General features: G+C 43.6%; 1 protein-coding gene across 3 annotated transcripts in view; it reads left to right on the top strand.

Moving 5' to 3' along the window:
• Positions 1–1098: 1098 nt before the first annotated feature.
• The window catches only part of CRACDL (CRACD like), a 66189-nt gene continuing 53295 nt past the window's right edge, over positions 1099–13992 (top strand). Inside the window, exons 1-2 of one of the 3 annotated variants that reach the window (XM_065677665.1) lie at positions 1099–1383; positions 12025–12125. Coding sequence is in view for 1 of the 3 variants with exons in the window: in XM_065677663.1 (XP_065533735.1) it covers positions 5125–5135 (11 nt within the window). In the remaining 2 variants the exon portion in view is untranslated. Of the gene's footprint in view, positions 1384–5085; positions 5136–12024; positions 12126–13992 lie in introns of those variants that run through there. The other 2 variants (XM_065677664.1, XM_065677663.1) reach the window with 2 other exon arrangements.

The raw sequence follows: 13992 nt of genomic DNA, 5'->3' as shown, positions 1-13992 counted from the left end.
CTCACTGCATTGTGTTTTCAATGCTTTTATTTCCCGAGGTGGGAGAAGAACAAACAATTTTTTTATCTTGAATGCAGCCAACACCCAAGCAATTATATAAGAGTACACAAAGCAGAAAACTTCTTTGTTGTTAGAGCTGCAGTGCAACCGAGCAGGTGAATAATGTGCTTCTCAGGTTTGCTTTACACAAGGGTATGTCCTTCCTCCTGCACACGGCAATATGTTATAAAATGACTGTTGCCGTAATAGCATGTGGATTTTTCAAAACAATGCTACTTAACAGCAATAAAACCTATAACTGATCTGTTTCTTTTACCCAGAGTGGCTGCTGCTGAAGTAACGTTGAAATGATTTCTCATTTTCAGATTGAGCGTGCACCGTGTTCCCATTTTCATTTCTGCTCCCCTCACCACTGCCCTAAGAAACAAGCAAGCTCCACAGCATGTTTCATTCTAGCACTTTTACCTTGGACTGCAAAGCAATGTAGCGTGGTGTTGCTGCTTCTTTTGGGCAATACCTGTGTTTCCTATGCAAAACTGCAGTCTTCAGACTCGCTGGTACACTGGAGAGACTCTTCAGAGACAAAAACATGCTCATGCTGAAACAAGAACTCAGAAGTTTGAGAGAAATTTATTGAACTAGATGGACTCCAAAGTAGGAAACCACTGTTGTTTTGTCAGCTCCTCCATACCAGCCTTCCTGTCTTGCCTCTTGCATGGAAACTAAGCTTCAGATGCACTACTTGAATATCCAAATGTGCTGCTGTTCACAGATGCAAGCAACTTCAGCTGCAGCCTTTCACTGATACCACTGTGAGAGTCCTGACTGATTTTTAATTAGGGTCAGGTCTGTAGCTACATGCTGCAGTTACCCTGCCAGCTGCAGAACTCCAACCCGAGAAAGAAAACCCTTAGATGGCCACTTGCTACCTTAACCACTGAGGGTAGGCGAAGGGGGCGGGGGGGGAAAACCCCAAGCCTGCTTTATTCCGGAGCTGGAATCGCTCTTGTACAGCTGCTGGGCTGCTCTCCTCAGCCCCTGTACCACAGAAACCCGGCCACGGTCAAGACCTGCCCGAGGCGGCGGCCTGAGTTACCCTGCCCTTCGCCTCAGCGCCGCACCCTACCCGCCCTCGGCCCCGCGGCTGCGGGCGGGTCCTGCCCCGCAGGTGGCGGCCGGGCCAGGCGGGGAGGAGTGAGTTAGGGCCGCGGGCAGGTGGCTGCAGGGCAAGGGCTTTGGTGTGGTCGGATGGGCCGGTGCCATCTGACTCACTCCCCGTCGGCTCCGCGCCGCCGGCCGCGGGCACTGCTCTACTGCAGCCTGCGAGCTGCCGGTGCCCCGGGCTGCGCCGCGTCCGGGTGAGGACTGCCGCCTCGTCCCCAGGTGAGTGAAGGCGGTGCGCAGCCCCTCACGGCGCGCCGCCGCCCGCAGCGCGGCGGTGAGTCTCCGCGGGGCGGTGCGGTGCGGTGCGGTGCGAGGCCGCTTCCTGTGTCACTCCGGCCACGCACGGCGGCAGGCGAGGAAACCCGCCGGCAATCGGCGGCAGGTGCCCGGAGATGGGCGCTGCGGCCTGGCCGTGCGGGCCTGAGAAGGCAGAGCCGCATGCCGCTCCCCGGCGGGGTCTGCTTTCAGCCCGCCTGCCGCGGTCTCTGTTGCCCCACCGCCTCCTCCCTGAGCCGGCAGCCCCCTCCCTCAGCCGCGGCCGCCGGCTTCCTCCGGCCGAGCCGCGGGCTGCCGGGTGAGGTGGAGCCGCTGTCGGCGGGGCACTGCCGTCGGGGGCGGGGAGGCCGGCCGGCGGGACGGGGCTTGGTTTCCCCCGTGTTCTCCGGAGTACAGTGAAGGGAGGCACTTAATATGGATGAAACCAGGTGGCTTTATTCAGCAGTTAAAAACAGGCAACCAATTGTATGAGGTTCAAGAAGGCAAAGTGCAGGGTGCTGCACTTGTGCCACAACAACCTCATGCAACGCTGGGGCGAGAGCGGCTGGAAAGCTGCTCGATGGAAAAGGACCTGAGGGTGCTGATTGACAGAGCTGAACATGAGCCAGCTTGTGCCCAGGCAGCCAAGAAGGCCAACAGCATCCTGGCCTGTGCCAGAAATAGCGTGGCCAGCAGGGCCAGGGCAGTGATCATCCCCCTGTACTGGGCACTGGTGAGGCTGCATCTGGAATCCTGGGCACCTCACTACAAGACATTGAGGGGGCGCTTCTCCTTCTCTGGAGCGGGTCCAGAGAAGGGCAACGAAGCTGGGGAAGGGTCTGGAGAGCAAGCCTTATGAGGAACGGCTGAGAGAACTGGGGATGTTTAGTATGGAGAAATGGAGGCTCGGGTGGGGCTGAGGACACCTTCTTGCTCCTTACAACTATGTGAAAGGAGGATGGAGAAGTGGAGGTGGCTGATCTCTTCTTCCAAGTAACAAGTGATAGGACAAGAGGTAACAGCCTCAACAGTGCTAGGGGAGGTTTAGATTGGATGTTAGGAACAATTTCTTCTCTGAAAGGGTGATCAGGTGTTGGAAAAGGCTGCCAGCGGAAGTGGTGGAATCACCGTCCCTGGAAGTGTTCAAAAACTGTGTAGATGAGGCCCTCAGTGACATGGTTAAAATTTGGAGTCGATGATCATAAAGGTCTTTTCCAATCTAGTTGATTCTATGATTTTAACGTAGTGGCACACAGTAGTGGGAAAACATGAGCGCTGGTTTCAGTGTACCATGTATCGCAGGTTCCTCTGCGATTGCTGTTTTGAAGTTTATCAGAGGTGTGAATAAGATCGAGGTGATCAGGCTTGGTGTTTCCCACCAGCGCAGTGCCCCTCAGGAAGGCTGAGTGTGGCTTTCCAGCATGTTTTCCTGCCCCAAAAAGGCTTTCCTCCCATTCCTCAAATGTCTCACAAAATGCTGACTGATTCTATGGCCCGAAATTGCCCTTAAATGTCGTGACTTCTTCCCCTCTTTAATATACTGTTGGACATGAGACTTGAAATATCAGGAGTCAATTTTTCTCATTATTATATTAGCTTCTATTGACAGACTGCTGTCAATAGTATATTTAGTGTATTGAATTTTAACCACCACTGATAGATCTTGGGTCACTGTACATGAATCTCTTCAAGAATTCATAAGAGTGCAGTGAAATTTTAGTGGTGGAAACATCATCCTGTCAGTTTTGCTGTACAATTAACTGAGAAAACACGTATATTTAATACCAGTATAAACACTAATTATTTGCCTATCTTCATGCTAGTTAAAAACCTATCTTTTCTGTAGCCAGTTGAAATGTATTTAATTTGCATGAAATGATGCAGGTGTGAGGCTTTATGTACATATAAATACCAAAGCAATAGAAATACCGTCTAGAAGTGTGCAGTGGAGTATTCATTACACCCTTTGCCCAAAAGTAAATTGTTATTCCAAGCTGACACACACAAGATCTTCCAGAAGTTTTTCCTAGTCTCCTGTTTTTCCATTATAAATCTAACGTACCATAATTAGCTCCCATAAATCTTTCTGCAGTTGAACATCATGTTCTCTGCTCCATGCTGTATATTCTCCTGTACTTGTCATCATTAAAAAATTCACTTGCTTTATCACTCACATATCATTAGCTTCCAAAAATGGTAACCACATGCATCAAAGCCTGTTTGATACTGACACAAGGCTCGGAGTAATTTCTCATTCCCTGTATCGCTGTGCCAATAAACACTAGGGCACCAGTCCTTTTCCATGCAGCGTGATATGGATTGTTTTTATGTAAATTTTGAGTAGAAGTGAGCTCTCATCAGCAGTTTCTACAGGGCAAAGATTAGATTACAGAAGGAAAAAATGTGGTGTTATTACTGGTACTTGCCTTGTAGCTCTTTAATCATTGAAAGAAGGCAGTTTCATGGTAGGAGTTGGCTTATCATTAAAGGAAGGGGAGCAGGTGCGTTTAGCTTAATCCAGTGGTGAAGCAGGATCTTTCTGTGGTTGTAGTGATAGGTAATTAATTTGTCTGTGTACAGACATCAGAGTTTATAGACAGTAGAAGCTCTTGTTTCTTTGCTTTCACAATGACCTTGTGATTTTACTTCTGCTGTGTTTTTAATTAAAAATGTTTTCTTTAGCATCAAGTATGCTTTCAAGTGTTCTCTTGGAAAATAAAAGTAACCTGTGCAGCAGTGGCTGTGGTAGTGTTTCTTCTAGCGCACAGGTATGTGAGTGCCTTCTGCCTCCCACTGAGTTCTTCGGAGAAAAAAAACCTGCTCATGTGCTGCCTGTGGAGGTACTGACATCCTCTGCTATCCCTTCATGCAGGACATTAACAGCTGTAAGTTACCTGGCTGGCGGTTTCAGTATTTATAGTTAGGATGGAAGAGTACCAAAGAGGAGGCAAGGGTGAGCTCTGTTTTGACAAGGACTGGCACTGAACTGTTACCAAGGAACTGAAAATATGCTTAAATTATGGAAATGACAAAAGCAAATATTTAGTGCAATAACAAAGCTACATTTCAGATTCAGCAGGACTAAAGTGAGAGATTGATGTTTAATGACACAGAGACAAGTTGTCCCTGTGTTTGTGTGAAGATTTAATAAATGGCTATTGCCTTGTGCTGCATCTGGCTGTTCCACATTTGGGTTTCACATGTGTGTTGCCAGCACAGCCAGCCTCTCACTGGGGCACTGTAACCAAACCACAGTGTGAGCAGGGACCCTGCAGACCACTCACTGTGGAGAAAGTGAAGGTGTCTTCTAGTGTCTGTTTTTACTAGCGTCACACATCTCCTGTCCAGTGCCCTGCACAGCTGGAGTGCATCAGTTCTCTCACCCTCTGAGGTCTTGCCTCTTAACTTGGCTCATTAAATATAGTTTGTATCCAGGAATGCATAATTCATTTATCTTTATGTTTTCAGATGCCTGGGAGTGTTGATGAAATGAATGTGTCTGGTTTTTATCAGTCCAGAATAGTAAAGAACATCCATTTGAACATGGAAATCTTTGTTGGAAGACAGTAGATGAAGGCTGCACATGCCAGGATCTTAACACACTCTTACAGAAAAAGCTATTTCATTTCCCAGCTTTGGATACTCTGAAAGAGAGTTAATAATCACAGGAGAGATGGAAATACAATCATAAACCATTAAAATGTAATGTGTCCAAGGTATTAAATATACAGTCTTCTCTTACTGAGAGATTTATGGTTCTATAGTAGTAAAGAGAAAATAGAGTCTGTGGAAAAAGGTCAGGGAAGGAGACCATTTAGTTACCCATTTTGCTACAGAGAAATATCTGTTCATGGACAAAATTGCCCCTTAAGGAAAATGGCTTTATCTGTAGCAAAGCATTTCTGTGTATTGCTACTCATCCTAAAGGCAACAGAACTCCCCCAAGGTTATGTTTGTCCATCCTTCAGCTTTGGGTTTCATAAGGCTGGGTCCTCTCAATTTATGTTTTTGAGTTGGTTGATACTGGCCCAACTCCTCCCACAGTGCCTTGTCAGTGTAGTACTGCAGCCCCTCTCACACCGTTGCCCCACTTGAAGAGGGCTAAGATAAGATGGGTAAGCTGAGATGTGCTCAGTAAAGGCGTCTTCTCATATAGTCATTAATGGAAAGATCTTTCTTATTCAATATCAAGTTCAAGGCCAGGTTGGATGGGGCTTTGAGCAACCTGGTCTAGTGGAAGGTGTCTCTGCCCGTGACAGCGGGGTTGGAACTGGATAGCCTTTAAGGTTACTTCCAACCCAACCCATTCTATGATTAACATTTTGCAGGTAGATGTGAGTAAAACAGAGTGCAGTGTAAGAGATAAGGGGATCTTTTGCCGCTCTTAAATGCATGTAAAATTGAAGGTTTTAAACTTAAATATAGCAGTGGACAGTTCAAGCAGTAGAGTAATTCTGAAGTACTTTAATTTATGGTGTGTATAAAGTGTGAATATTATGTGTTATAGAATTCTGAGTGTAAAGTGCCTACATCTGTTTGATGAGTTATAACAGCGTGAAACTAAAAATCTTGGCAGTTCAAAATGAAGCAATTGGGTCTGTTGGCACCTGGGATAATACAGACAGCAGTCTCGAAGTATAGCATAAATGTATTAGAAGATGTTTCTGCAAAAACAATCAGCAGTGATGTTTCTAATGAAGCTGAGGCTTGCGTAGTCATTGCCTTGATTTCAGGGGTGACAGTTTACTGCGTTCATAGCACTTGCAAGTCCCATTACTCCTGGAGTGTGTACCCGGGATAGCCTCAGCTGGAGCCAACAAAATTCCTCTTGGCAGTAGTAACTTACCCTGTAGCTGCAGGAATTTAACTAACAGAAAACTGTCTTAAAGCCCTTTAAACAGCAGATGGTGTATCTCCTTTTGTAGAGTGTGTTTGAAACGTACCTCGGGAGCAAGTTTCACTGCATGCAATTGGTGGTACCTTAAATTCTGACAAATTTGGAAATATTTCAGGGGGAAAATTAAATCAGTGACTTGGAGAAATACAAATCCAAGCAGGTATAAGAGAGACAGGGATTTTTTAACAGTTTGTCACCACTGGTGCTTCATGACCTTGGAAAGAGTCTACTGAAGTGTAATCACAAGAGTATGTACTTCGGGCAAACAGGTTTTTAGCCTGTCTGTTTGTTGGTGTCCAAAGAGGAAGAGATAAAACAGGACACAGATTTCTTTGGTACTTCTTCCAGTACATTTTGTTTCTCAGAATTCTCAGGTCATGCTCCCAACTGTTTCAGAGCAGACTTCATCAGTCAGCCCTGGGAGTATGGAAAACCCACGTGTGGGTAACTGGTACGTACATACGCTCAGTGGTGTTCTCTGCCAGCTGGTTTTCTGATGAAGACTGTTGCTAAACTAAGACAGAAGTAGCTTTAAAAAGAATCCTTCAAGGAAAATATCTTGACTGTACCAAAGTGCAACTTTTATGGGTACATTTACAGTTTTAGGTATGATGTGCAACTCTGAGTTTACAAGAGAGACATGCTCTTGAGTGTACACAGAGTTATGAAAGTGTTTCAGCTCACACTGCTAAGCTACAGTCTCCATAAACAGTTTGTTTATTCTATGGATAAAAATACACAGTAGCTCTGCTTCTTTTTTTTTTTTTAGACAGCATAGGAGTTTGTTGGGGTTTTCTAAGGTCAATTTATTTTGAATAGTGCTGTTTAATATTGCCTCCCTGAAAAGCTAAAATCTCATCATGCTTTGGGTTTTTGTCTGCAGCATATGAAGGTACTGGGCAGAAGTGACAAGCTGCACAAGTTGTGTCCAAAAGTGGTAAATGAGATGGGAAAATTGCGCAGTTTTTCTTTCTCCATGTCATTCTTTTTTATCACATCAGCTTTGGCAACTCTGCTATTTATAGAAAAATTGAATAACAAATGAACAGATTCATCTTCCAACTCATTGTCCAATACAATGCTATCAGCTGCCTGGTGTTTAGAATCATGGCGCTTATTTGATTCTAAACTTGATTAGATTTTTTTTCCTTTCTAAAATGGAAAATACTCTAGAACTGAAGAAGGAAGCTAGAAATACAACACATGAATGCTCCATCCCTGGTAGTGTTCAAGGCCAGGTTGGATGAAGCCTTGGGTGGCATGGTTTAGTGAGGGGTGTCCCTGGCCATGGCAGGGGGGTTGGAACTAGATGATCTTAAGGTCCTTTCCAGCCCTAACTATTCTGTGATTCTGTGAACATAGCACAGAACCTAAAGGATTCAGATGTGTAGATAAAAGATCACCGTATGCCATCAAAATTAGTAACTCCTGAAATCTTACAGTCACGATTTTCTTTCTTTAATACTGGAATTGGTATCGCTGAGGGTTTTGCAAGGTATTGATTAGGGGTTTGGTCAGAAGCAGGGGCTGCACTACATCAGCTGACCATGGAAGTGTGCGTGGAAAAGTTTCCAGAGGTGCTTGGACAAATTGGACTTAAGGAGGGACAGACACACAGTCTGACCCCCTGACTTCTACTCCTAGAAGGCTGAATTGCTACTTTCTGTATCTGCAGGCCTTCTGAGTTGGTGTAGTGCTTAATGCATCATTGCTGAGCTGACAGTTTCATAGCTAGGAATGCTGCAAAATGTCCACATGGCTTAGGTCTCTGCTTGTAAGGGTACAAAACAAAGATTCCAAATTTACATTGCTTTGTGTGCTGCTCTGTAGCAAAAAGGCATATAAGTCTAGTCTCATCAAGACCTTTTTTTCACTTCATGATGTATTACTTAAAAAAAACCCCTATCGTACAGAAAAACACTGGGAGAGGAAGAGAATTAATGCCACTGCTTAATGGTACTAATCAGTGTACAGAAGTAGAGTGTGAATGAAGTGTATGTAGGAGTAGCTGGTGAGAGCTCTCCATTTCTCCTCACAGCAGCTTTAGATTTCTTTTCATCCCTGTCTTCTCCGTTGTAGGCTTGTTGTGTAGTGTGCTCAGGTGTGCTCTATTTTGTTTGGAAGGACCACTCATGCTACTTTGATAAGCACTCACCTCAGTGTTGTCTGTTCTTCTCAGGACTGCTGACAGCAGTCTTCATCAGCGAATATCACAGCAGGCAAACTGGGAACATCTTTGGGGCTGGAAATCACAGAAGAAAGCTGACAAAAGATTGTCCCTCCAAACCATTTACGTTGTATTTCTCTTGGGAGTATTGAAGGTTTTATCAAAGAATAAACAATGTAATTTTTATAAATGTAGATGAAAATCAAAGCTGTGCAGGGGTAGTGTGGTGTTCAGAAAGACTATAGGTGGCAGCATCATAATGAAATAAGAGTTGATTTGGTGTCTAGCTAAACAGAGATACGTCCTTAGTTCCTTCAGCAGCATGTCATGAACAAATATACTAAAGAGTGTGAATTGAAAAAAAGCACATGAGAAACTTGTTGATCACTGTTTAATCAAACAGCTAAAATAGGTTAATCAGTCTCTTAGATCGTTAATCAGTCTCTTAGATCTGTGTGTTCTCAGTGTTGTAAGCGTGAATGAACATGCTGACTTGCAGAGATCCTCCTTCTTGGTATCTTGCTTAGTCCATTCAGGCCAGCCCTGGTAACTGGATTTTGCTACACTGGTGTATAATCCAAACATGAAAAAGAAAATGCTGTCCTCGTCAGCACTGTTCTCACAGGATTTTGAAAAGGAGCTTTTCAAGACAGGCGAGTTAATGTATTTCAGTAGAGTGTTCTGAATTTTGTGAGGTGGCTGATGTCTTTGCGACACTGAAGGTAGATGGGTTCTAAATTTGGCCTCCAGACAGGAATACATCCCAGTTAATTTTGAGAAAAGATGGCCCTTGTTACAATAAGGAGGATAACATTTATTAATTCTGTCCCTCCTACTTACAATTAATGTTTATGAGAACAGTTAATGTGGCATATTATCTTGTGTCAGTGTGTACTATTACTTTCTCCTAGTGGGCGAATTGCCCAGCAGAAGTGAGTATTTTCTTTTCCACAGCCAGCGAGAACTGTCAGACCCATTTGGCAGGGCACAGATTGACTTCCTTGCTCGCCTAGATTTATACCCCCAGAATCAGCCCCAGATTACCGAAATGAAGTCATAGACTGTATCTGGTCTGTGGGTTTCTTGTTCTTCATTAGCCTGCTTTATAAGATACTTTCCTGTTTACTGCTCTCAAATATTCACTTTGAATATATACTTACCTCAAAAGTGACTTGATTCAAAATAATAGGAGCTGTGGTAGACAATATGTATAATTATTATTTTTTTAATCTTGTAGCCTAGCTCTTTTTCACGTCTTTCTGTGAGATGAAAGATGAAAGAAAGTATGCTGCAGACTCTAAAGCCAGCTCAAGTAATCACTGCTGAACTGACTGATGAAGAGTGCTGTGATTCTTTACTAGTTCAGGGTTTTTTAAAGTGAGTTGATAACTGTTTAAAATTAACTGTGCAGATTCCAGAGTTCTGGATAACATGCATCAGTGAAAGGGTGCTGGGGAAAGAGTAGTGTCACTGTGAAAATTATTTGTTCTTTCTAATGACTTCAGGTTCCCTTTCTGAATTACTTCTGCAAAACCCCTTTGACAGAATGCCAACCCAATGTGAATTAAACTGCTTAACTATTTCTGCCTGTCTTGTGTCTCACACTACCAGGCAATGTTGAAATTTACCCTGGCAGCTTCCACAGTACTTCCATTTATTTGGTCAGAGATAGATAGACTTGAAGCAAGATCTCAAAGCCAAAATTTGTAGGTGGTATTTTTTATTTAGAAAGAAGAAAAACATTTGCTTGTAGTATTACTTCTATATTTCTTTCTTTTATAAGCCAGCAAAATGAAAGAGAGACATTGTACTTGGATGACAAGGGATAACAGAGGCATCTCTCTTGACTCAGAGGCTTTTAACATCTTCAGGGATCTAATACCAGTCAACTGCAATAGGATTGAAGCACCTAACCTGAAAATCCCACTGCACACCTTATCAGCTAATGATTCCTTTTCGCTACAAGAGGCGATAGCTCCCAGTTCTAGCTTTTAAGCATTTAATGGCTCTGAAAACATGGCTCTCTAGAACTGTGTATCTGAAGAGTGGATGCTCAAAGTAAATACTGAGCGCTGGCTGTGCCCTGTCTGTATCATAGCTTTGGATAGTAGCTCAGGGAATGTTCTTCAGTCAGGCTGTGACTGATCACCTATTCCTTCACATTTTTACAGCAGCTCTGGACATGGTCCTCATTAGATAGGCTGATGATGGGTTTCAGCAAGCTGTGTGAATGTAGTCATCCGCTCTCAAGAACCGTGAGAGCTGAGCAGTCTGGTTTGAAGGCATTGGCTCCAGTGCTATAGAACAGACCTGAGATCATTTAATTTACAAGAACAGATGTAGCCTGAGGCATACTGTAGAGGCTCCTAGATGTAGGCCAGTCTGTATCAACCATACGAAGCACAGTGATTTTATCCTTACCCTGAGACATGTCGGTAGGCGAGTGTTTAGTTTTATTGAGGGGGAGGGCAAATTGGCTCTTCTGTTTTGATGATATTTTTTAAAGCATGGTTCTGCGCCAGCCTGTGGTATATTTTTGTAGCACAGTATGAATGATTTGTGTTTGATCCCACAGTTAGAGAGAGCACTTCTGTAGGGCAGGAGAGGTCAGTTATGTGTTGCTGTGAAAGGCTGTGAGAGCAAATGCTGAGCTTCTCACAGTCACAGCTGATACTTAACACTTCTGAGCTACAAGTAAGGTCAGTGGGCAGCAGGGTGCTGATAAGGGTAAGAGTTCACTGTAATGAATGTGTATTCACCCAGTTAATGCTTATTACTGTCTTATTTTTCCCATAATATTATAGCCCCTAACCCAAAGATTGATCAGCACAGTGCTGTTCCAACAGCTGCTGTAAGCAGAAGACATTCTGGGTATAATTGGGCTCTGTACACTGATGACTGATCACATGAATCTGACAAATTCTTATGACAGGATTTGTGGCTTTGAGGTTCATTGTAGAAGCCAGATTGTGCCTTTCTTGCTGTTAAGGCTTAATAGAATTGCCCATTGATTTCTCTGCAGCCAGGTCCCCCAAGGGATTTGTTCATTCAGGGATTAAAATTGTTCCACGGTTGTCTGATTTGTTTAAAGCTCACGCGTTACTCTTAATTGGAGACAGTGACCTCAAAAATAGCCAAAATCTTCCACTATCCTTATGTGGAAGAAAAAGGTGTTTAAAGAAAAAATAAATCAAATTCCAGCTAATGAAGGTATGAAATATGAAAGTATACCTCTACTTTCGTACCTCCCTACTTCTGCTTGCTGGAGTCACAAATGAGTTGAAATATCTGTCTGGTGAATTTGTTTGGAGTGGAAGGAAGCCAAGAATTATTTTAACAAATGTTTTAGCTTGACACTGAGTATGGAGGCTTAGTTTGCCAAGCTGGAAAAGTGAGTAACTAGGCATTTTTTGTGAGGCTTATATAGGGTGTGGGTCATCTTAATTGTCAGTTCCAATCTGCGTTACGTATTTGTAGTGGAGCATATATTGTGAATGAACAGACACGGTCTCCTCATCAGTTTCATGTTTCTCTGAAACAGCTGATTAGTTTTGAGAAACCGTGGCACATACTGCAGTCAGCTGAGAAGCCTGAAGGACTTCAGGAAATCTGCTCTTCTGTCTGCTGGACAGAATTTCACAGGTACCTGCTTCCCCTGTGCATGTGTCTTAAGGAGGGCCATGGTGGGTGCAGTGATGGTGTGAAGGTGGTGTCTGGTAGGCTGGGCTGCAGAATACAGTAGGGAGTATTACTGGCTCTTGTGAAAGGTTGAAGGAGAAGGGGGCCTTCTAGCACTGCTCCTGCAAGTGTTGGGATTCACTGGTTGGTGTGGTGCATAGCTGTCCTTGTGTCTGTGGCCTCATGGCTGTAGAACAGGCTCACTGGCTTCTTTTGACAGGTTTGCCATTATTAATTCTTGCCACAGCTGTGAAAGAAATCAACAAAGTCCACCTGAAAGTGGGCCTGCTCCTGCTTCTTCCACTTTTGTGCAGGCATCTGAGAACACAGAGTAGCGTGTACAAATAAAACCATACTTGGGCAAAGCAGAATAAGGAGCTGCTGCAAGGTCAGAATTGAGGTTGTGACCCTGGATTCACTTGAGTTCATGTTGTCAAAACTTAGGTTAAAACCAGGCCATTTTTAATAAGTTTTGACTAATGGTCATCTGGTGATGAAGTCAGATCCGGGCCTGATGATTAAAAAAACCCTATCCAAACCTTGATTCCATGGATGAAGCAGAATGCAGCTAGAAGGGAGGCTTCCCTGAGTATCACTCCCTACTCTGTTCTGCCACCAGTGAGGTATGATCCTCTGTCATTAGGCATTTTCCCAACAACTGTTCTCACTCTGTCACAGACTTTCTGCTGCCTTTGCTGTATTGCTTTTCCTACCGAGTATCTCCTTTTCTTTTTTCCATCTCTGCCATACAAATATCTGCATTTGTGACAGCAATCTTAAGGGACATCTCCTTTGGTGCACAACATCAGTCACTCCTTTGAACTTGCCATGCATATATAGATGATGGTTCTGTTAGTCTTGGTATCTTCTTAGATAAAGAAGCTCTGTTGCATTTTGCACTTGCTCTGAATTACAACCATTGCTTCAGTAATGCTTAACTTGGTCACAACAATAACTCGGGTCATTAATTTTCCTGTTGGCTTTTAGCGTGAAATTTAACAGTGGAAGGTGGTAGGAGAAAAAGAGAGACTTTTTTTCCTAGAAGCAAGTTGAAATCCTGAGTGTGTAATAATTTAATACTGCATATCTGATGTTCCAGGATCCCCAAGTGGGCTTCAATCCTTGAACAGGCAACATTCAAAGTTTTTATGGGACTGGAGGTTGGTGCATTTTAGAGATACCTGAACCAAGTAAATGATCTGTTTCCTTTCTGACATTTGCAGTGAGTCTGCAGAATACAGAAAGATAATGCTAGCTGACCTGGTGTTTTGACAAGATTATGCTCTTTCAGCTGGTTACCAGCTCTTGTGTAACAGTGCTGTTAGCACAAGGGTTTATATTTGAACTCTAGTGGAGTGCTTTAAGGAAATGCTGTCTGCTCTAGAGTGAAGAGATTGTTTCCACAACCTTTCTCATGATGATTTTTTAGTAAAAGGTGGTCCTGTGAATCTGATGGAAATGATTCTGTGAGCAGACAGCACTGAGAATTGTTTGTCATGACCGCATGAAAGATTTTTGGTCAGCTATCTTGAAACTTGCAGAAATTTTCTCTGCAACATTTGCAGTGGTCCCAATGTAGCAAATTTCTTAGTAAAAGCTAAATAAGTAAGTGGGTTTACTGGCAATCAGACTGTAAACTTAAAGTCTAATTCTGTAATTTTTATTCATGTTGGTTAAATACCTGGTTTAATAACCATCTCAGCGGCTTTGTGGTCTTATTCTGAATGAAAGTCACAAGCTGTAGTACAACAATAATTTGGGCTATAAGAGAGGGCCATACGTGCAAATAGGTCCATCTTACTATGAACCTTCCTCTTGAACTCATGGGGAC

Source organism: Lathamus discolor, chromosome 4 (assembly GCF_037157495.1).
Source record: "Lathamus discolor isolate bLatDis1 chromosome 4, bLatDis1.hap1, whole genome shotgun sequence".
NCBI lineage: Eukaryota > Metazoa > Chordata > Aves > Psittaciformes > Psittacidae > Lathamus > Lathamus discolor.
The sequence above is the reverse complement of the archived record's forward strand: the minus strand, read 5'-3'. Positions and strand labels throughout refer to the sequence as shown.